At 45.4% G+C, this 22,429-nt stretch overlaps 1 protein-coding gene across 1 annotated transcript in view; it reads left to right on the forward strand.

The window, feature by feature from the left end:
* The window catches only part of GRIN3A (glutamate ionotropic receptor NMDA type subunit 3A), a 125,002-nt gene that overhangs the window by 97,420 nt on the left and 5,153 nt on the right, over window positions 1-22,429 (forward strand). Inside the window, exons 5-7 of the mRNA XM_063129168.1 lie at window positions 3,870-3,985; window positions 7,986-8,137; window positions 21,528-21,692. Coding sequence (XP_062985238.1) covers window positions 3,870-3,985; window positions 7,986-8,137; window positions 21,528-21,692 — 433 coding nt within the window. The remainder of the gene's footprint in view (window positions 1-3,869; window positions 3,986-7,985; window positions 8,138-21,527; window positions 21,693-22,429) is intronic.

Genomic DNA, 22,429 nt, shown 5'->3' on the forward strand with positions numbered 1-22,429 from the left:
CTCTTCGCCTCCGCTTTAAGGGGAGGCAAAGCACCCCGCTCCGCTTCTAATTCTCCAGTCCGATTAGAAGCAGAGCACATCCCTAGAAAATATGCATGTATTTTCATGCTAAAAGGAAGAAAAACAAAATGTGCAATCTGATATGAACTTGCTCCAGAATGAGCTTCACGATGGAATTCAGGAGACTTGGGCGAGCTTGCATTTTGCTGATCCCTACTCATATTTTATATTGTTGAAATGCCCATCATGGTGATGGACAGAAGGCAGCTAGTGAAGGGAAGGCCAATCTTGTATATCAGCCTTTCCCAACCTGGTGTCCTCCAGATGTTTTGGATTTCATCTCCCATGAGCACCAACTAGCATGGCCAATGGCCAGGAATTCTGGGAGTTGTAATCCAAAACTTCTGCAGTTGGGTCCAGGATCTTTCTTCTGCAAGAGGAAAAGCTTCACTTTCAGAAGGTTCTTCTGCCTAATTTTGGGGAATCTTCCCTCACTCCCCCCGCAAACACACACCACCACTCACAGCAAATGCTCCTGACTCTATAGCATTTTCAAGGGAGTGAGGACTGGGAGGGAGGGGGCAGGAATGTCCACTTTCACTGGTGCAGTTGATCCATCTCAAATCAGGATCCAACCACTGGAGAGCACTAGGTTGAGCAAGGTGCTGTATATTACCCAGAAACATCTTATGCCTGTCTGTGGGTGCTGGGGACCTCATCGTATACTTCAATACTTTTTTTAAAAGTGCCATCGGGAAACCTGACACTTTTCAGAGTAATGTAAATGAGGTCAAATCGCTACCCCAAGGAACTTAGCTTAGAATATAAATTTAGACAGTGGAAGGGAGACAGATGACAATAGGAGTAATGGGAGAAGCAATAGTAATAAGGGATGGATTCACTTACCTAGGAGTATGTTCTGCTGAACTCATTGGGCCTTACTTCTGAGTAAATATGTATAAAACTGTTTCACCATTTAATTAAAAACAATTTGTGGCAACTTTTTATTAAAATGCATTATTTAGCATGTATAGGCCCTCTTTTTTTCAATTAGGGGTGTGCTCCGCTCAGATTAGAATCGGAGAATCAGAAGTGAATTGGCCTGCTCCGCCTTGCCCAGAGGCAGAGTAGAAGCAGACCGCAGACCCTTAGAAGCAAGGCGAAGAGAAGCGGCCATAGGTGGAGCGCTTCTCTTTTCGCGGAGCGATCCGCCCGCCATTTCGCCCATAGGATTGCATTGCAGAAAAGAATAGGGGATAACTGTGTTGTTTTTTAAGCTATCTTTCTGAAATTTATTGTGCTTAGAGAGTCGTGGGTGGGGATAATTTTGAGCCTACTCTCAGCACTGTGCGTGGTGCGGTTCGCTTGCTATAATTTGTTTTAAAATCGGGTAAAAAAAAGCGGGAGAGGTACCTTTTTGAAGTGCTGAGAGGCAGATTCATGATCACATGATTCCAAAGTTGGAGGAGGGGATAGGCAAAACAGGATACTAGTAACTTGGGATACTGGGAAACTTCTCTTTCTTAGTCTGTGAACGGACTTTTCCCAGTGTTTTTTTAAAACAGTAGCCCCACCAAATGCACAAACACAACCTGAAATCATATACTAAGCAAATAAATAACAGATAGGAAACACAGCACTGCTACCCACCCTAACCTTGGTGAACAACTAAATAGATGTGGTGCAAGGGGATGAGGTCCCCTAGGGCATGTGGACATGCCCAGTGCACACACTCTCCCACCCTGGAAGGTCATCAGAGCCCTCCAAAGAGTAACCCAGTGGAGAGACTGAAGCTAATGCCTGTCATGAGTTGAAGTGGCAGGTCGCTTCTTAACACTGGTACTTACTTAGGGCCAGTCAACAATTGGCATATTATCCCCCTCCCCCTGGGCACATCCCCTTTCCTCTTACTGGTAAAAGACAGACATAGCCTTTTTAAAAAAATTCTTCTTGTTGTTTATTCAGCAACTCTGCTGCTTTTAATTCCACCCCTCCTTTGTTTATTTGTTTATTTATTCATTCATATATATACACCCCATAGCCCAAGCTCTCCTGGCTTTTCCTCTTCAGTGAAGTCAGGCAGGCTTTCATTGTGGTTCAACTCCTTATTGCTGTTGTTGTTGTTGTTATTGCTATTAATATTAATTAGTACTGCCATTATTAACGTTACTGTTGTTGTTGTTGTTTAATAATGGCTGTGATCACAGTGCAGTCAATCAACTCTGAAGCAAGGATCACAAAGCTTTACTCTTATCCTCCTAGCCTCCTAGTTATGGGATGCAAAAGAAAAGGCATCTCTCTGTGCTGCTCCCACCTCACAGGGATGGTTTGCATTACTGGCTTTGAAACTATCCTTGGCTCACTTCCTTGTGCCCCCAGAAATGTCTGCTGCCTGCCAGCCTTCCCTCCCTCCTCCCCTGCCCACCTCGCAGGGATGGTTTTTGTGTGTCTTGCTTTGACTCAGGGGATAAGTCCTTCCTGCGCTCACTTAGAATTTTTGAAGTTCCAAATCAATTTTTCAAGTGTGGAAGAAGATTCATATTTAGGGTTATCTACTCCCCAATTCATGGCATGTTGGGATTTCCTTTGAAATGGCCCCATTGAGCTGTCTGCAGCTTTAAATCCCTGAGATACTGGGGTGTCCGATTTTCAAAAATTCCCAAAAAATCAGGGGAGGCTTGGATTGGATTGATTCTTGGCATGCGTGTGTATACGTCCATGAGGTGTCATGGTGCTGAACTTGAGGTTTCTAACATGAAAATTGACGTAGTTCTAGCATGGGATTTGATTTGGGGTGAGTTAGAAGGTTAAAGCCCCGCTAAAAATCAGGGGATGATGGGATTTGCTTGAAACTTGCCATGATTGTGGATCTAGATGGCATCTGTGAGGGTGCCCACTTCAAAAAATTTTATCTGTCAAAATGTCAGAGCAAATCCCATGTTTGAAAATGGGGTGTCCGATTTTCAAAATTTCCCCAAAAATCAGGGGAGGCTTGGATTTGCTTGAGTCTTGGCATGCATGTGTATACTTGGATAAGCTATCATGGTTCCAAGTTTGAGGTTTCTAATGTGAAAATTGAAGGAGATATCGAAAGGGGTGTGAATTGGGGTTACGGGTGATGCGTTAGAGGTTAAAGCCCCGCCAAAAATCAGGGGATGATGGGATTTGCTTGAAACTTGCCATAAATATGGATCTAGATGGCAGCTGTGAGGGTGCCTGCTTCCAAGTTTTTATCTGTCAAAATATCGGAGAACAGTCCATGTCTGAAAATGGGGTGTCCGATTTTCAAAAATTCCCCGAAAATCAGGGGATGCTTGGATTGGATTGAGTCTTGGCATGCATGTGTATACCTCCATGAGGTGTCATGGTGCCAAACTTGAGGTTTCTAACTTTAACAGAAAAAAAGTTGTAGACTTTTTTGGATTTCAATGCAAGCCTCGGGGGGGGGGGGGAAGCAGAGCTCCGATCCGGATCCGGAGCTTCGCAGTGAACCGGAGCGGAATATAGGCGGAGCGGAGCACACCCGATCCAGAAGTTGCGGATCTGGAAGAGAAGCGGATCGGGGGGTCCGTGCACACCCCTAGTTTCAATTCATAGAGGGAGCATGAAAAAAAATCCAGATAAATCAGTTAACGGTTATTTGCTCTGACATCAGCATCAAATGCTTGTGTTTATTGGTGTACACATTAGATTTCTATTTGATTTTTCCATTCTGGTGATATTAAAGGCTTCCTGAGGATTATGTCAAAGAGATCCAAAATTTCCATCCAGAAACGATAAGCTCTGTGCAAATGAGTACAGCTGTAGAGCTTCTTGTTCATTATCAAGTGGTTATGTTGCTGTTGTTCTTTATATCCTTTGATTGACAGGCAAGATCCAGAGAAATTAGATGCCTTCATCATGGACAAAGCACTCCTGGATTACGAAGTCTCCATAGATGCTGACTGCAAACTTTTGACAGTGGGGAAACCATTTGCAATCGAAGGTATGGAATAATTTCCCCAAAAAATGGCCTGCATGTGGGCACTGCAATATTTATTTATTTGTTACAATATTTGTATACTGCTCCCCATTGAAAATTTCAGAGCGGTGTACAAGATAAATAAAATAAAACCAGAATAAAACACTTTAAAATAGATTTTAAAAGAAGCGAAATGTACAGTAAACTGTGATTAGTCATAATGACGTTTCCATCCACTGCATCCAGTAGATTCAAAGCATTTCTAGTGAAGCAAATATCTTCCCCATTGCTTTCAGTGGAGTGTAAGTGTTTTGTTTGTTTTTAAAGAGTCCGCCATTTTGAAAAGACTGGCAAAACCACCCTTCTCACTCTAGCTGCCACAGCTTCATAGAATCAGGGAATAGTATTGTTGGAAGGGGCCTATAAGGCCATCGAGTCCAACCCCCTGCTCAATGCAGGAATCATTGAATTCACTTTCCCACTGACCCCACTTAGAGTTGAACTCTTAGGTTGCAACTCTGTTCCTGCTTACCTGGGAGCAAGTTCCACTGAACTCCTTGACAGGAGTCCCATTGATGTGTATGGGATTGCACTGCTAGTGTGATTTTTCCTTTCAGGACTTCTTTAGGCTGCTGCGCATCCATGAGTGTCACCAATACTTGTGACATCATTGCCCGTGCGTCACCCTGATTGGATTTTGCCTGTGTTGGCATTATTAAAAAGACCATGAAAAGTGCAGGTCTGCTCAAAGTAGGGTGGCCAATTATGAATTGCCAAAAAAAAAGGAAAAACATCACCCAAAGGGGGACAAAAGAGGACAGAGATCTGCACAAAATGTGCCTATTCTACTTTATGGTTTACTTATGGTTGAGCTTTTATATTGTATTTTATATTATGGTTTTATACTGTTGTTTTATACTTTGAATGGTTTTAATTTTTGTGAACCGCCCAGAGAGCTCTGGCTATTGGGCGGTATAGAAATGTAATAAATAAATAAATAAATAAATAAATAAATAAATTTATGTCAATAGCTGTGAATTTAAACCTAATAACTATAATATGAATAGAAATACGTTGCATCTCACCATCATGAAAGGAAACTAGGGATGTTAGTCAGCAGGAAGTCTGTTTCTTTTTTGACCTCACTCAGCTCTGCCGTGTGTACAACTTGATTTGTGTCTCTGAGCCAAGCTGCAGGATGTTCCCCGAACTCCAAGAATGTTTTTGCACATTTTTTAAAGTTCTGCAATTTGAGCAAATTGGGGCTGAATTTACGCAAATTACAGGAATCCGGCTGTAATGTGCACAAAATTGGCTCTGACTTGCACAAATTGCTCAGAGATCTGTGCAAATTGCTCAGAAATTTTCATAAATTGCAGAAAATTCCCCCCTCTGCCCCCCCCCAAAAGGTACAAAATTACCAGAAAATACATCAACCGGCCCAACTCACTGCAGATGGAGTTAGGTGCTGCAGCAGGAGCCAAAATAAACTCCGGGGGGCTGAGCCTAGGAAAACCTGTCGAACTACACACACACACACACAAACACACACTGATTTCCTCTGACATCCCTAGGGAAAATTGTGTGCCTTTCCCAGCCTGCTGTCCAGGTGCTGTTGATGGGCAACTTCAAGGCCCAGCTCTTCCTTCTGATGGGTCTATTTTTAAACCAGACTTGGACTGGGCAGCTCTTCAGATAGAGAACTGTCCTCAGTAAAGTAGGACACATGGCCAGCCTAGCTGAGAGTTAATGGGACGTACTCCAGATCAGCGTGGGTAAGAATGCAGTCCAAGTCTCTCTTTATGTTTCCACGGTTCAGTGGGAGGATAATTTAGTGCTCTTACACTCTAGCCTTATTCCTGAGCAAAGAGCCTGACCTTCTTTGGCATATTTTATGCTGCTGGTGCACATTTGCTTACTAAGTTGGGCTCTGCCAATGCCTTGCCCAAACAGCCATCTTGATTTCTCAACCAAAGCAGCAGTTTTGGTTAAGAAACTGCCTTTCCATCTCCTCCATGGTTCTCTGTCATGTGCTGAACATCAGTTGCTGGGAAAATGGGTGGGAGGGTGCTGTTGCACCGAGTCCTGCTCATGGGTCCCTGGTCAACAGGGAGTTTCCCCATGCGTGCTGATGTGTGTCCCTCTTGTGCTTGGATGGTATCATCTTGGCACCAGACATAGAGAATGAACATATAGGATGGCCAGTAGAATTTAATGGCAGCTCTGGAATCAAATCCGCTCCTGTTGTCACCAGCCTGATTTGGATTAAGTTTCTTGGTCACACTGTCACACTGAAGTGTGACCAAGGGATGGAATCTAGGAACTGGCAGAGAGAGAGAGGGAGAGGGAGAGAGAGAGAGAGAGTCTCAAGTTGTACCTCTTCAGAGCATCCTTTAGTTGTTTCACCCACCCAACATTACTTCTGTAGTGGTTAAATCCAAACCCACAAGAAGTCTTCAAAATGCTCTATCTTTCCATGAGCTTGTATCCAATTTCCTGTCTCGGTCTCCCTAATACAGTTGGACTTTAACTTTCCATAGCATCGCTTTTTCCTCCCTATATATGCACTTAGCTGATTAGACTGGGCAAGCCCCTAGAGCGGGCCAACTCAGCTAGCTAAATATAGTTCCTTGTGTGTATACATACACACACATATACACTGCAACATTGCCAATTCCCTAGTTGTGTAACATGGCACGGAGGCTGCCGACCTCCTGCTGCTTTGCGCACATGGCTCAGTGGGCTATGCGCTCCTGCCACAAATAGTCATGAATTTGCATGTGTTGAAAGGGTGATTATACAAGCAATTAGCAGTCTCCCACTGGCAAATTGCAGAGTTGTTTGTGAATTCACCCACTTAATAGGCACAAAAGCTTCCCCTCCCCACCCCCCCACACACACTTTAACTGGTGTGAACCTGATGTCTCCTTCTTTTCTGGGAAGCAGGTCCCAGGGCAGTTAGAGGTGTTGTGACAGTTAACTAAATGTGGCGTGCAAAAGACATGTATGTTTCTCGCTCCAACCAGGTTCACATGATCACTGAGGGGGGCGGGGAAATAACCCAGGATGGCTTATTTTCCCTCCACACAACCTGCCTTGCTAGGCATGGGCTGTCGTGATGTCTGAACCCACTGAAAGTGGGTTGGTGGGGTGGGTTACAAGTGATTTGTAAACCACCCCAGCCATGATTGGACATCTGGACAACCCATGCCCAGTGAGGGCAATTATGCTAATTAGGTGGCTCATGACCAGCCCATATTGGGAGGGAAAATAACCCACCATTGCTCATTTTCCCCCTCTGTAATGATGTGAATCTGTATAGTCTTGCTCTCTCTCTATCTGTCTATACACAGACACACACACCAGGGCTGGCCCTACTGTTAGGCAAAGTGAGGGAGCTGCAGTGAGGTGTTGGAGGACAGAGCTATGTTGCCCTGAGTGACTTTGCTCATTGTCTTCAGGTGTGGTGAAGGATGCTTTCTCATTGCCAGCATTGAAGTAAGATTCAGCAATTCCTCTGATTGACTTCTGTATATGGTAGCACTAGTAGCAACCCTAGGTGCCCTCTGTCTAGAAACATCCCTGGACCATAGACATTTCAAATGGCAGACTGACTTCCTCCCAGCCAGCAGATCTATGAATGAGTAAGCAACTCCAACGGGCTCACTTACTCAGGTGCAACACTTCTTCTGCTCTTTTCTAAGGCACAAATTGTTCACCTGCCAATAGCAGCATCAGAAGGGTCCAGGAGGGGGAGGGGGCAAGGATGGATCCCTTTTACTTCTCTTCCTCTCAGAAAAGGAGTGAACCCTGTAGGGAACCATTTTCTAACAATTGGTGTTTCAAAGGACCAGGGATTCAGAAAGGGCCTTGTGGCGACTTCTTCAATTAATGATGATAATGGACAACCATCTATCAAAGCTTAGATTTCGATATTGTTATTAAGACATTATTGCGGATGGATGACCTCACGAGAATTACACTGACTTTGTTTTTATTTTTTTTAAAAAAATCTTTTACCTAGGGTATGGTATTGGCCTTCCTCCAAACTCTCCACTCACCTCAAATATTTCTGAACTGATCAGCCAGTACAAGTCCCATGGCTTCATGGACGTCTTACATGATAAGTGGTACAAGGTTGTGCCATGTGGAAAAAGAAGCTTTGCTGTGACGGAGGTAAGAGACATTCCATGGCTGTGCATCTGACTGTATTCTTAGTCCTTCTCTGAGTGCAGATGCTTACTTAAAGCCCCGTATGGCAAGGGAGAGATACATGGATGGATGGATGGATGGATGGATGGATAGATAGATAGATAGATAGATAGATAGATAGATAGATAGATAGATATGGGGTTTTAATATGAAGACACCTGTTGATGACAGAGTAATTTCAAGCAAAGTCTTCCCCAACCTGGTGTCCTCCAGCTGTGTCAAACTATAATTCCCACCCTCCCCAGCCAGCATGACTAGGGATGATGGGAATTGTAATCCAACTCCCATCAACCCCAACCTTGGTGAAGGCTGGGTTAGAGTTAAAAGGCAGCAGCTGTGTGATCATGCAGCATGTATTCTCGAGAGGTCTTTGAAGCAGAGGGTGCTAAAAGTGTTGAAGGCCGTGACGAGGGCTGGATGGTGGTAGCCACGTCTCCGGTGGGTCCTTGTGTTTGGGTGTCTGAAGAACAAAGACAAACAGAAAGCATAGAGACAGATAAAATGCTGTATGATATTTGGTTAGTTGACACAGACAGTTTTGGCAACTGCAGTGGGATGAATACAGAAAAGGATCTACTTGGTAAGATAGTCCAGCAAAGTGGTGAAGAGAATTTAGCTCTACTGGTTCCTTTTTATGTGCAGCCACACAGTTGGTGGCTGGATGTCCTGCTTTACAGAAAACAGTCCTCTGTTTTGGAGAGCTGGCAGGGGAGAGGTGTCCGGTCCAGGTCTGGTTTAAAGTCAGAGAACCAGCAGGAGGGAGAACCACGGGGGCCTTGAAGTTGCCCATCCACAGTTAGGCCCTGGACAACAGGCTGAGCAGGCACACGGCTGAAAGGGTCACTTTTCTCCAATCAATCACACATTGATATGAGTGCAAATGAAGGCAGCTCATTCTTCTCTCAGATTCCTGGTTCATCTTCCATTGCTTTCCATATGAAAATAGGGACCCTCCTTTGGACATGAAATGCCCTGTTCCCACACGAAGAATGTCTGACTCGTGTGTTCCTCCACCTCCCATTTCAACATCCTGGAAGGCTCTTCTCCACTTACTTCGTTCTGCAATCATTCATTCTACAATGGCGTTCTGTATCCATGAGCATGAATGCACTAGAATCAAGGAGGAGGAGGAGGTGGTCCAGGATGCTCCATGCATTGACAGTGGGGGCCGTGCAGGGATGTGAGCAACGGCCCAATAATGCCTACCGCTGGCGCCAGCCTGTCTTTCCTCCAAATGCAAATAGCAGCTTCAAGGGGTTAAATTCTCCCCCCACCCATGCACACTGCTGCTGTATCTGCATGTTAACTGCATTCACACAACTAATGTTATGTCTGGTTTGGCTCGAAGTGGTTAGATACCCACCATGTTAGTGACCACCTTAAATGGTTGTCTCTATGAATCCATAGTGATACCGCAAAATGAATACACTTCTGATGATTACCCTCCAGCACTGGGGAAAGAAGGACAGATCTCCGTAACTGGTATTGTTAACACCAAGACTGGTAGTAGTGATGAACCATGGCCAGATTGGGTCTCCAGGAGAGCAGGATTTGGCCCATGGGTCTCAAGTTCTGCACTCCTGATTTAAAAAGTACCACCAGCGAGTGCCTGTGTTACTGGTTTCAAAATGCTTATTGAAAGCCAGATGTGCAATAGTCTTGATCTAAAACAAAATGTTCTTGGGGAAAGGCCAGGTTTTGTTTTGGGTTTTTTTAATGCAGCATGTCTGTGCCCAGAAAACTGTATAATCCATGATCTCTTGCTACTTTGCATTTTGGAACATCATTTTCTGAGATAAAACAATTTTAAGAAGCCCATAGGCAATTGTTGCCAGTTACCCATAAGTACGGTTACAAGGGGAAGCTGACATTTGCCAGGACGAAGCTGGCTTATGAAATGCATAACGGACCTCACTTTTTTCCCCCTGCAGTGAGTGAAGTTCAAAAGAGAGAGGCTGGCAAGGTGGTGGATTTTTTTAAGCCCCTTCCTGGCAACTCTGCAATGAAAATGTCTAATGGTATTTGTTTAGAAGCCGACTACTGAACTGAGTTAAATGCTGAACCACAATAGAGAAAATTTGTGATGATTTTTTAAAACCATGGTTAATCCGTACTGGAAGACAGACATCTAGTGGAGCCTTTGAGGCATTGCACAGATTGATCATGAGTGACGCTGGGTGGAGAAGGGGGACATTTTTACTTCCTGGAATTTGAAGCCTTGTTCAAAGCCCAGGTGTTAGTTTGTTTGTTTTAAAATTCTGCAGCCCATAGGATGGAATTCAGGTTATGTAATAAAAATGCATGCACACAACCTAATTGACAGATTAGCTTTCATAGAGTTGATTGACCCCCTAGAACCTGGAATTAATGCATTGATGAGAAACCAAATAAAGTTTATGATGGGAACAATGGAAGCATTTTGAAGACTCGTTCAAGCCAAATGGCAAAGATCAGTTAGTGTGCATGTTTGACTTACCAGTGAAAATTAGTGGGGCTTCGAATTGTGTTCGTCTGATTGAGATGTGGCCAAAATAATTAGTTTCTGTAAATGAATTAAGCATTCATAACTATTTGCACAGGGACTGTGCATGCCAAAGAAATATCCAACGGCACAATCCCCTGAGGCTGTAGTTACCCAGGGACTGCTCCTGCAGTTTATTCATTTATTTGTTTCCTCTGAGAACCCACCCTTCAAAAAAGACTCTCCCCAGGCAGCTTACAAAATGTAATTCCAATGTAGTAACTAGAAACAGCATAATAGTAAGATGCAATTTCAAAGACACACACACACGATTTTTTGAAAACCCCACTACAACTGCGACGCAAAGCCATAAAAGTCACACTCAGAAATTAAACTCAGTTAATATATGCCTGCGCCTGATAGTGAAGTAGCAATGAAGTAACCTTCCTGGTGGGTTGTCCAACATTTCAGAGGTCAGGTTCATGTTGGCTTGGAATAGGTCCTCCATGCTCTGAAACCCCCTACTACTACACATTAGACAGGTGCGAACACTTGTGGGTGTTCCGTGCCTACTGAAAACATATTTTTTTCCAACAAGTATTCCCAGGAAGGTAATCATGTCCTCTGTATACAGTAATAACGTACATTTAATTATGCTCTTATACTGTATTGTTTTGTACATCACTTAGACATTCCTTTTATTGTAACCAACTCACAAGTATCATTGTTAGTTAGTAAGTAAGTAAATAAACAAACAAAGTGGGTGCCGGATGAACCTCTATAGTGAGACGATTCTATAATCAAGATGCCACCAATTTCTGGTTGCACCCTATCTGCAATGCAGTGCCACCTTCAGGTTTTGGAGGGCCCTTGGCCGAAACACCCTCAATGCCTTTCCTTCCCTCAGTGAGTCTACCTTCTCACAGCCATTGTCATCAGCTTCTCTTGCTCCTAATCCTCTGGGGATGGGGGTGGAGGATGTGTTCCCAGAGGTCCAGGAACGCATCCTCCAGCCCTTTTCCCTGGTTAATTGGGGCCCAGTCCCGGTTGCCCCAGAGATCCCCATTTTTCCGGAGGTCTCCAGGGTTTTCCGGATCATCTGGTCACCTTACTCAATGCCCTTCCCTCCCTCAGTGACTCTACCTTCTCACAGCCATTGTCACCAGCTGCTCTTGCTCCTCATCGTCTTTCTCGTCGTCGATGTCACTGCCACCTTCTTGCTTGACAGGGAGAGAACCAGTGCACAAGTAGGGCTCAGCATCTGCGTCTGCTTCTTCTCACCACCACCATTCTCTGGGCCAGGGCAAGAGGCAGGTAAACAAGGAGTTTGCAATGGTGAAGAAGAGGAGAAAGGCCAGGGGGCTCTTGTCATTGGGCCTCTGCTGGGCGATGGGTCCTCAAAAGGTGTCCGCCCACACCTACCCTTGACTCCGGCCCTGCTACAAGATTCTCCAACAATGGATGGATGCCAAGCTGGGGGGACGAAGCAGCAAGGCCAGAAATGGCATCATCTCCTCTGTGGAAACAGGGGTGCAGGTTTTGCATAGAAACAAATTCAGGAGGAGTTTTCCGTGGGAAAACAGCATCCAGGAAGGGTCAAAATCTCCTCCCTGTGCACCATGGTCCCAATCTAGATTCGTTCACCAACACCCCCCTCTGCACTCACGTAGTGATTTCCTTTTTTAAAAAAAAATCCCAGGAGAGGCAGTCACATGGTAAACATATCATCTAGTTTCGGCCATAGTTATTTTTAAGGAAGTATTTAAGACTAGGTTATTTCCCTTGCACAGAGGTGTCTTATGTGTGAATTACCACAGTAGTAGCCGTCGAGCTCTGTATAAAGGGTAGTGAGTCATGAACAAAGAAAAGAATTAAGAGTGTTTTCATACGAGATGCTTGAAGTGGTTCCTGCTCATTTGGTTAGTAATGCAAATATTAAAATTATTCCAAAAGAAACAGACAAAAGAGGCTCTAACACCTCCTATGAAAGTGCCCGGGCTGTAAATTTCTGCTGGGTTCACTGCAATCTCTCTGGTTTTAAAGGATGATAAAGAGGATATTCTTCATTGTGTACATTATGCAGTGGGACCTGGATGCTCGTAATCAACAGAGCAAGGTTTCATATCATTTCCCCCCCCCCCCCCCGGTATCTTTTTTGATGAAATTTTTGGGCTGGCACACAAGGACATGTCGGCAAAGAATAATGGCACCGCCTTGCCCATATCTGTAAGCGAAATATCGATTGTGATGGGTCTTTTTCAACAATGAAATATCCATCTTCTTGTTTTTGTCACTTGCTCGGTAGCCTTGCGATCCATTTTTAGACTTACTCAGTACATTTGCACTTTATTCCCAGATGAAATACCCTTTGCATTTATTTCAGGATGCTTCTTTCACTGTCAATTTTTTGTATTATTATTTCTGGTGGTGTGGGAGCGGGGGCTGGTTTTTTGAAATACAAACTTGCTTTAGAAAATGTTCTATTTTCCTCCAGCCAAATTGTTTGCCAGACTCATCTAATCAGGTGTCAGCAGCGTGATTGTTTTAAGCTCTGTTAGGAAATAATAGCCATCTCGGTGGAGCAGAGGCTGAGCTGCATTAGGAAAGTTCGGAGGCCTCCAGTCACACGGGGAGGAGAGTGAAAGATGGCATTTAGGAGAAAAGTACTTCGTAGGATCTTTGGGTAGATCTGTACAGAAGTACTATTGGTACAACCATTTCAAACCACTGACGTTGGCATGGCTCCCACCACCGAAGAATCCTGGAGATTATTGTTTGGGACGAGTGCCAGGGATTCTGTTAGACACCCTTCCCTCCAGCCCCCCACAAAACAAAAAACTGAAGTTCCCATGGGGAGAAGGCGTGAGAGTGAAATCAGTTTAAGTTAGTGCTGGACAAACTCTCCTCAAATCTGTTCTTTTATTTTAAAGATTTCCTGGAAGATGCTTAGAAAAACCTCTACCTGAAATTCTTGAGAGAGAGCTTGGGGTAAAAATTGGTGGAGTATGTTCTCCTTTCCTGCAGGCACCCCCGTCCCCTTCCCTAGCCCCTTCTGAACCCCAATTGGGCAACACTTCATACCTGGAGGACATTTGGATGGTAAGCATAAACATCTAAGGTCCTCCTCCAGGTGGCTACTCTGAGGACAGGTCGGAGGACAGCAACCAGGGAGAGGGACTTTTCTGTGGTGGCCCTCCAATTATGGAACGATCTCCACCTGATGAGGCTGCCTGGCACCATCATTGTTATCTTTTCAACACCAGGTTAAGACTTTCCTTTTCTCCCAGGCATTTAACAGCATATGTTGTGTTTTAACTGACTCCAAAACAAGCTTTGGCCTGGCTGAGTGTTTAAAAATTGTAGATGCTCTTTCCAGCACACTCAGGCGACATTCCAGTCGGGAGATTACCTGTTTTTATGCTTTTGTTTTTAAATTTTGTATATCATAATTTTTAATGTCCAGTCTTTTTAATCTAATCTTTTTAATCTTTGTGAACCACCCAGAGAGCTTTGGCTATGGGGTGGCATCTAAATGTAAATAATAATAATAATAATAATAATAATAATAATAATAATAATAATAATAATAATTGCATTTAGCATTGAGATATCATATTTCCCATCACCTCTTTCTGAGAGATAAAAAATAAACAAAAGGCAGTGGTTTCCATACTTAGGGTCATTTGAGGTGGTTGGGGGATCAGCAGCTAGAAATGACTGGGTGGCCCTTTATTGGGCCCAGTGCTGTGAGGGCCCTTGGGCAAGAGACCTTCAATGTGCCCCCTCCCTCAACAAGTCGACTTTCTCACACCATCATCACCAGCCGTCACCCTCTTTGTCATCATTGCTCCCACTTGCTCGCTTTACAGACAGAAAGCCACTGAGCCAGTAGGGTGACCATATGGAAAGGAGGACAAGGCTCCTGTATCTTTAACAGTTGCATAGAAAAGGGAATTTCAGCAGGTATAATTAGTATGCACGTAGCACCAGGTGAAATCCCCTCTTCAACACAACCGTTAAAGCTGCAGGAGCTATACTAGAGTGACCTCCTTTCCATATGGTCACCCTAGGGTTGCACATCAAAAGTCTTTGTAAGAACGTCCCCCCCGGCCCCATACACACACACACACACAGGTATCTAACCTGCTGGGACTTTGTCCATCACACTTTGATTTGGCATCTACTTGTTCAAATTAAGAAGGTCCCTTTTCCTCTATTAAGTAAATGGAATCGTTAAGCTCATTACTTAATTAATCAAGCCCAGCTGCCATATTTCATGCTTAATACGAAGGGAATGATCTGGAATTCGAAACCTTTCTCCGATGGTGCATTAATTATAAAGCATACTTCAGCCAGTGAAAGAGATTAGATTACACAAATGTGGAAAGAAAAAAGAAAGAAAAATAGCATTATTAAATTTGGCATACCTTGGAGCTAGATGTTTCAATTCCGCAAAGCTTATCTGTGCCACAAGATGAACTGATTTTTGGAGTCTTAAGCCAAATTCATTTGCCCCTGCGTGGTTAATGATGGGGGGGGGGGGCGTTTAACAAAAAGGTGGTGCATAGGGAGCTTTAACCCTATGTCCACTGTTCTGATCCAAATGTATTTTTCTAACCTTTGGAAACATTTTAACACCCCTTTCCCTCACCCGCAATATGTTTTACATTTATCTGGATATTTCACCTGACCTTTGGTACTCGAGTACTTAGTATTCTTTACCTTGCTATATGAAGAGCCAATTCTCAGAAACATCTTTTCTTCCCTCTCCCCTCCTGCCCCCCCCCCCCGGAATCTCCCATCATGAAGCCCTTGGCAAAACATTATGTGGTGTTGGGTTAGTTGACCCATGCAAAGATTTAAGACCTGTGGCAGGATGAACACAGATAACTATCATCCATGGTGTGCATGGAACAAATCGGTAAACCTGTCCATCCATGTGGTGAACAGAATTTGGCTCTGCTGGTTCCTTTTTATTTTCCACCACAGAGAGGGGGGCCAGGTGTCCTACTTTACAGAAGATAGTCCTCTATTTTGAAGAGCTGTTCGAGGAGAGAGTCCTCTATTTCACAGGCTGTCCGGTCCAAGTCTGGTTTAAAGTCAAGAACCCTAAGGAGGGAGAACAGCAGGGACCTTGAAGGGACCCATCCGCCATTAGTACCTGGACAAGGATTGCGCAGGCATATTGGTCAACTAGTCACTTTTCTCTCGATGGGAAGATCTATTGTATTTCTATTTAACTTATGGTTGTTGTTTTAACTTTGCACCTATACATATAAATTTGCTTGTGCAAGTGTTATGCAAATTGGCATGCTGTATTTTGTTTTTTGTTGATGCATGTCCCTTTATGTATGCATGTAGTGTATGTATGTATTTTATTACATTTATATCCAACCTTTTTTCCGCCTTGAGGAGCTCAAGGCGACATCCATAATCCTCCTCCTCTCCATTTTATCCTCATAATAATAACCCTGCTAGGTAAGTTGGGCTGAGAGTCTGTGACTGGCCCAAAGTTGCCTAGTGGGCTTCCATGGCCAAGTGGGGGCTCGAACCCGGATCTCCCAACTCCCAGTCCTACACTCAAGCCACTACAACACACCGGCTCTTCTTCGCAATGCCTACAGGGAAGGATCAGATTACTCTTGTCAGAGCTCTGAACTGGTTGCATGCAGAGGGATTTTGAAATTGGCTGGGGATCATGGGTTGTGGCTGCCCATCCCTGCCATAGCAGGGATCTCATCAGCCACCCTCTCCTCTAGTCCTCTGGCATCCCTGCTGTTGGGAACCATTTACATCACCATTGTTAAAACTTCAGTACAGATTGTGGGATAATAGGTATTTAGGACTCCTAACCATATGCATTTTTACCAAGTCATCTGTGAAACTTTGGCCTATATTGCTCAGAAATTGCAGGGGAGGCAGGGAGGGAGGAGCAGGAATGAAATACCAAGGCCCAATTCACATGTGCATGGAGGGTGGGTGGGTAGGGGAACTCTGAAGAGGGGAAGGGTAACGGAACCACACAATTGCAGAACCGTGCGGCGCCCCATGGTTTTGCTACCCACCCCCAGGCCATATAGTTAAGAGTCCACATCTCCATGCAGTTTAACTGCGCACCCCACCATCCCCCATGGCCTGAACGGGCACCTGGCAGTCGCTCCGGCCACTGACTATAGAGTAACTCCTTGGTGGCAAGATTGTTACGGGAAGTGGCCATTGCTCATGTGTGCAGATTCTATGGTTGCTGCTTTGTTGTTGTTGTTGTTTTGCCTAAATGATGAGAAAAACCCACAGAGTTCCCACCAGACAACACAGGGACTATGTGGGTGGCCTGATAACCCCACTGCAGAAGGTGGGTAGTGGGTACAGCCCACTGGTGGGAGGGACACCGACCACATGGCACGCTAACCCACTATGGATCACCTTTTTGAGCAATCCACGGTGACTTCGGTCTCATCTACACCAAGCAGGACATAGCAGTATGAAAGCGGTATATAAAAGGCAGGAGCCACACCAAGCAGGATGAAAGTGGTATATGGTCTGTGTCAATGGGCCCCAACAGTGCACTTCAATACTGCTATAAAGCACTAGTGTGGCTCCTGCCTTTTATACACCACTTCCATACTGCAATATCCTGGTTGGTGTAGATGAGGCCTTAGTGTGATGTCTGCATAACCCCCTGGAGAGTCATTCAAATGTATCCATTATGATTTCCCCTTCTATGCTGTTATAGGGCGTGTTATGAGTGTTGTGTTATATAAACAGCTAAGAAAATTGCCAGTGTATAAATCTGCTCTGTTATTGTGGTTAATCATTTCACATTTGCCCAAATAATTACTGTAATTGTTTTCTTGTCCTTCTCCTCTCCTCATTTAAATGTGTGCTTGGATTTTATCGCTGAAATGTAGGCTGTGATGATGGGCTGTTACAACACGCTTTGTCTTCCGTTTGCTCGCCTTTTCTTTTGGCATCTCCCGTACAAAGAAAGAAAGATACCGAGCTCCATGCAGCTTAAAAGATCTACAAACAGAGAATGCCAAGACATTGCAATGCCTCGGGGAACTCATTTAGCTGTTTCATGCAGCAGTGGTGTGAAGGGAGGAAGGGTGTTTCCCCAGCTCCCAACAGTGTAGGCAGGGTCAAAAGATTGCTTGGGCTGAACACCAACCCGGCAAGGTAGGCTGCCACTACCCCTTATGTCCACCTCAATCTAAGCCAGGGGACTCTCAGACTTTACAGGCTATCCCTAAAGCTTACGAAATAGGGGCCCAACTTCCACCCTCTGTTTCTAAGGGTTAGGCCTGAAACCTTAAACAGTAACATTAACCAAGCCCCCGTGTTGATGGAGGTGGTTTGCTGCCACGAGGCCTCGGGCTCCCACATTTGTGCTCCTTTCCAGCATCTGCACGGGAAGAAACGCAAGCGCGGAGTTGCTGCCGCCACTGCTAATGCGCTGAGCACCGGAAGGGATGGGGGAGGAATGAGGCAGCCAGAGGAGGACAAGGAGAGGGACGCAGGGCACCCGAACCACCTCTCCTCCCTCTGACCTCCCTCTGGCTGACCATTCCTCCCCTCCATTTTTTATTATCTGTATCTGCGAAGCTGTGCAGATACAGATAATTTTAAAAAATTGGAGGGAGGAACTGGCCCCATTCCTGTCCCCCCCTGCAACATTTTATTTATTTATTTACTGGGAGGCATGGGGATCTCCTGAGTTCCTGGAGGACCACCCCCTTCCCTGTCCAGCCGATGGCAACCAATCAGGAGTCGCCATCGGCTGTGACATGCCTCCGCAGCCAAAAAAGTCAGGGTGAGTGACTGACTTGTCTTCAGTGGAATTTCTGGGGTTTGCCCCTGGATGACTTCACAATGGCAGATGAGTCATGTAGATGACCTGCCACTACTGTGAATCCACCCCAGGGCAAACCCTCCATCAAGACAAGCCACAAGTGGAAAACCCTGGATTTAGTACTAAACCAAGTTAGAATGGAGCATACAGGCAACCAGCTATAAGAAGTAGTGAGTTTATTGGGGAAGGGGATTAGGGAATAAAAGACACACAATAACCAGAGTATGTTTGGAAACAATAGTTGAAGAAAAAAAGTAAAGAAGGTACCTAAAACCTGTCTATGGGCCTTGCTAGACCTACCTTTAAATCCGGGTGTGTGGAGGGGCCAGCCCGTGCTAGAAGTAGTGCGGGCTGTCGCTCCTGTCTACACGTAACATGCGACGGGGTAAAGGAAAGCCCCATCATGTCGGCCATATTTTTTTTCACTTTAAAGGGGCCATGTGCACAGGAGCGCACCAATGATAAAGGTAGGCTTTTTTAAAAAAAGAAGGGTTTCCCACTCCCTCCTGCCCCCAATTCCCCCCCCCCGCAATGTCCGATGTTCCCCCGCCCATCCACCCACCTACCATGTCCAATCCCACCCCATCACCCATGGGCCACGATCCCCCCTGATGTCCCCTGGGCCGCAATTACCCCCGATCTCCCCTGGCCTCCGTTTCCTGCCCCCCTAATCTTCCCATGGCCTCCGTTCCCCCCCCCATGTCCCGTAGCCCACGATTCCCACCCACCATAGCCCTGATGGCCATAGCGCTCCTGTGGAGTGCTGCGGCCCATCCGCCGCTTTTCCCAGCTACTCGGGAGTAAATGAGGTAGCCGTGAAAATCAGCAGACCTGGCTACATGCCTGTGGTCTCAGGCTCAGCCTGAGACCACAGGAAAAACCAGGCCAGAAGCGGTGCCGGAGCCCAGGATACCCTGTGCATCACCCCTGCCTGAGCCCAGGATACCCTGTGCATCATCTGGCAAGGCCCTCTTTGTACCTAGGCATGAGTGTTCAAATAGGCATGGGCCAGATAAAATCACTCGGCATCCAAAACAAAGGCAAAACAAATATAACGGTTACCTGTAAACACACACACACCCCAATTATATGCTCAAGGCCCTGCCAACTCAAGGCAATTCCTGTTAGCCGATCACGGGCTGGCTTGAACCATTTCCCCAGGCCTCCAGGAGTGTGTGAGAGCGTTCTCACAGCAACAGAGCTGAGATCACTCAGTCCAGTTAACTGGGCCCTGTTCTGACCTTGAGGATAGAGACATCCCAAGATAACACACAGTCAGGTGCTTTATCATTACATGCAGCTTCAGCCTTGCAAAATGGATACTCACAAACCGCCAGGACACAAAAGAAAGCAGAATTCTCAAGAGGTGGTCCAAAACATTTTGACTTCTTAATTTAGGGGTGGACGACTTGTGGCCTTCCAGAAGTTGTTGGGTTGCAACTCCCATGAGCCCAAGCCAGCTATGGGAGTTGTAGGCCAACAACATCTGGAGGGTCCCAAGTTGTCCATCCCTGCCTGAATTCAGCTGCACCCTTCTCACACTAATTCACTAATCCTCTGGAAATATATCTCATGTTGGACTCCTTGAAATTTCATTCCTGGGAGACACTGCAGGAGCACATCTTGATGGAAAACTGTTTACAACAAGTGTTATTCACACATAATGCATTTCATTTTCCATCTACACACACAGTTACGAATTGTCCAGATGATCAATCGGGAAGAAGAAGTGGTAGGCAAGGTTTCTCATGGCTAAGATGATAGTCTTAAAAAGGACCCCATGATATAAGCGTTTTGAAGATGGTAAATCAAAGCCATGTGCTCATAAAATGGTCCCCTGAGCTCAACTTTGCTTGGATTCCACATTTCTTGGGGGTGGGGGGATAGCAGGAATACCAAGAGTTTGAGGGGCTTCTCAAAAAAGTGCCTGCTGATGTCATTGATTAGCAAGGTTGCCAGGTGTAAGCTGCTCACCATTGTAATTACCCACAATGCTCTGCAGTAGCATTGCCAAAAGATCGCCTTCTCTCATGTAAGCCTGCCCCTTTCTTCAGATCTTGTGAAGAGGCCCTACTTTCTAAAGCACAACTTTCAGAGGCATGTTTGGTGGCAACTCAAGAGAGTGCCTTTTCGGTGGCTGCTCCCAGGTTATGGAACTTCCTCCCAATGGAGGCCAGGTTTGCTCCTCTCTGCTGTCCTTCTGCCAACAGGCAAAGACTGGTTTATTTAAGAAGGTCTTTAGCCTGTAAGTAGGTCTGTTGGGTTGGGTGCTGATTTTTTCTCTCCAATTGCTATGTTTTTAGTATTTTAATGTATTACGTGAACGTGGAGGGTGCTGTTGCACCATGTCCTGCCTTGTTCATCCCTGGCCGATGGCTGGTTGGCCACTGTGTGAACAGAGTGCTGGACTAGATGGACCCTTGGTCTGATCCAGCAGGGCTCTTCTTATGTTCTTAATTGTTCCGTAAGCTGCCTTGAGTGCCATTTTTTGGGTAGAAAGGCGGGTATAAATACATATTGATCCAGGGTATTGTGGGAAAGTTGAAAAGACAGACAACCCACAACTACCTGCCGCTGCTAGGTAAACCCAAAGAGTGACAGGCCCAGAGCACCTTTGGTCCATGTCCATGTGATGGAGCCCCATCAGGGCCCAAGGATGCCAGATGATGATTCTGGGTCTGGAACCAAAGAATGTTGTGCTACATGCACCTAAAGCTCTTGCGTGCACACAAGGACTCTCTCAATGTTCACTTCTGGCTCCAGGCATTTGTGTTGCATCTGATGCCACTCCAGAAGGTCTCCAGGGGAGAAAAACAAGTGCAGAGAAAAAGAGAAGGTGAAAATGGACATATGGTTAAAAAAAAAGAGGTTCCCTGTTGCAGATTGAAGGTGGATCTTGGTCTAATGAAACTACTGTACTATTAGACCAAAGTAACATGAGAAGGTCCAATCGTGAAAATAAAAATCGGTCTGATTGTATACTTTTTCCAGTTTTTCTAACATTGCTCATACATGGATGTCCTTTGTTGTTGTTTTTCTCACAGACACTGCAGATGGGCATCAAGCACTTTTCTGGCCTCTTTGTGATGTTGTGCGTTGGATTTGGTCTATCTATTCTCACGACTATCGGGGAACACATCGTATACAGGCTGGTGATCCCACGAATCAAAAAGAAATCCAAGCTGAAATATTGGCTCCACACAAGTCAGGTACATATTCCAGTATTTAGTCTTTCAAAGGGTACCTGCGGTCTCATTCTGCATGGACAGGATCTTAAACCCTACCGAAGTGGGTGGAAATTAAAAACACCAGTTTCCAAGGTCCCAACCTGGGGCAACCGAAATACAAAAGCCGGGATGAAGCTCTGCAAATCAAGGAACAGAGCTATGTTGTTGGGGAACAGATTGCATTGTAAATAACTTTCATGAAGACAGAAGAAATGAACTGCAAACTGGAACACAATTCGTGGGGAGAACCTGCTCCCTGCTACAGGTGCTGAGATGACCAAGGGCAAGGAGCAGGTCTAGTTCCCATCTGCAAGAGCAACCGTTGATCTTCTCCCATACAAGTATGTGGCTGTCAGTTCCTCTGCGGAGAAGAGTATAAAGTGAGGCACTTGGGGACCAAACTCTGCCTGCCGCACCTGACCCTGCGTGGCCTGGCCTCCATCAGTCGAGACATTCGGCATAACAGTGGCCAGGTGGCCGATTTTGCAGAGATCAGTCCTCTATTTTGCAGAGGAGAGGCCTCTATTTGAAAGGGCATGCTTGGAATTTTAAGAGTCCCATGGGCACTCTCACAAAATGGCTGCCACGGAGGGGCTTGCCCATTCATAAAAAGGCTGATGGGCATGGCCAATCACAAAACACTCATTTCCCAGAAAGGAAACTGGCGAGACTAAACAAAAAGCAACTTGCCCAAGAACCTAAGTACAAGGCAGAGCAGT

The sequence above is a fragment of the Elgaria multicarinata genome, chromosome 6, assembly GCF_023053635.1.
Source record: "Elgaria multicarinata webbii isolate HBS135686 ecotype San Diego chromosome 6, rElgMul1.1.pri, whole genome shotgun sequence".
In the NCBI taxonomy this organism is placed as follows: domain Eukaryota; kingdom Metazoa; phylum Chordata; class Lepidosauria; order Squamata; family Anguidae; genus Elgaria; species Elgaria multicarinata.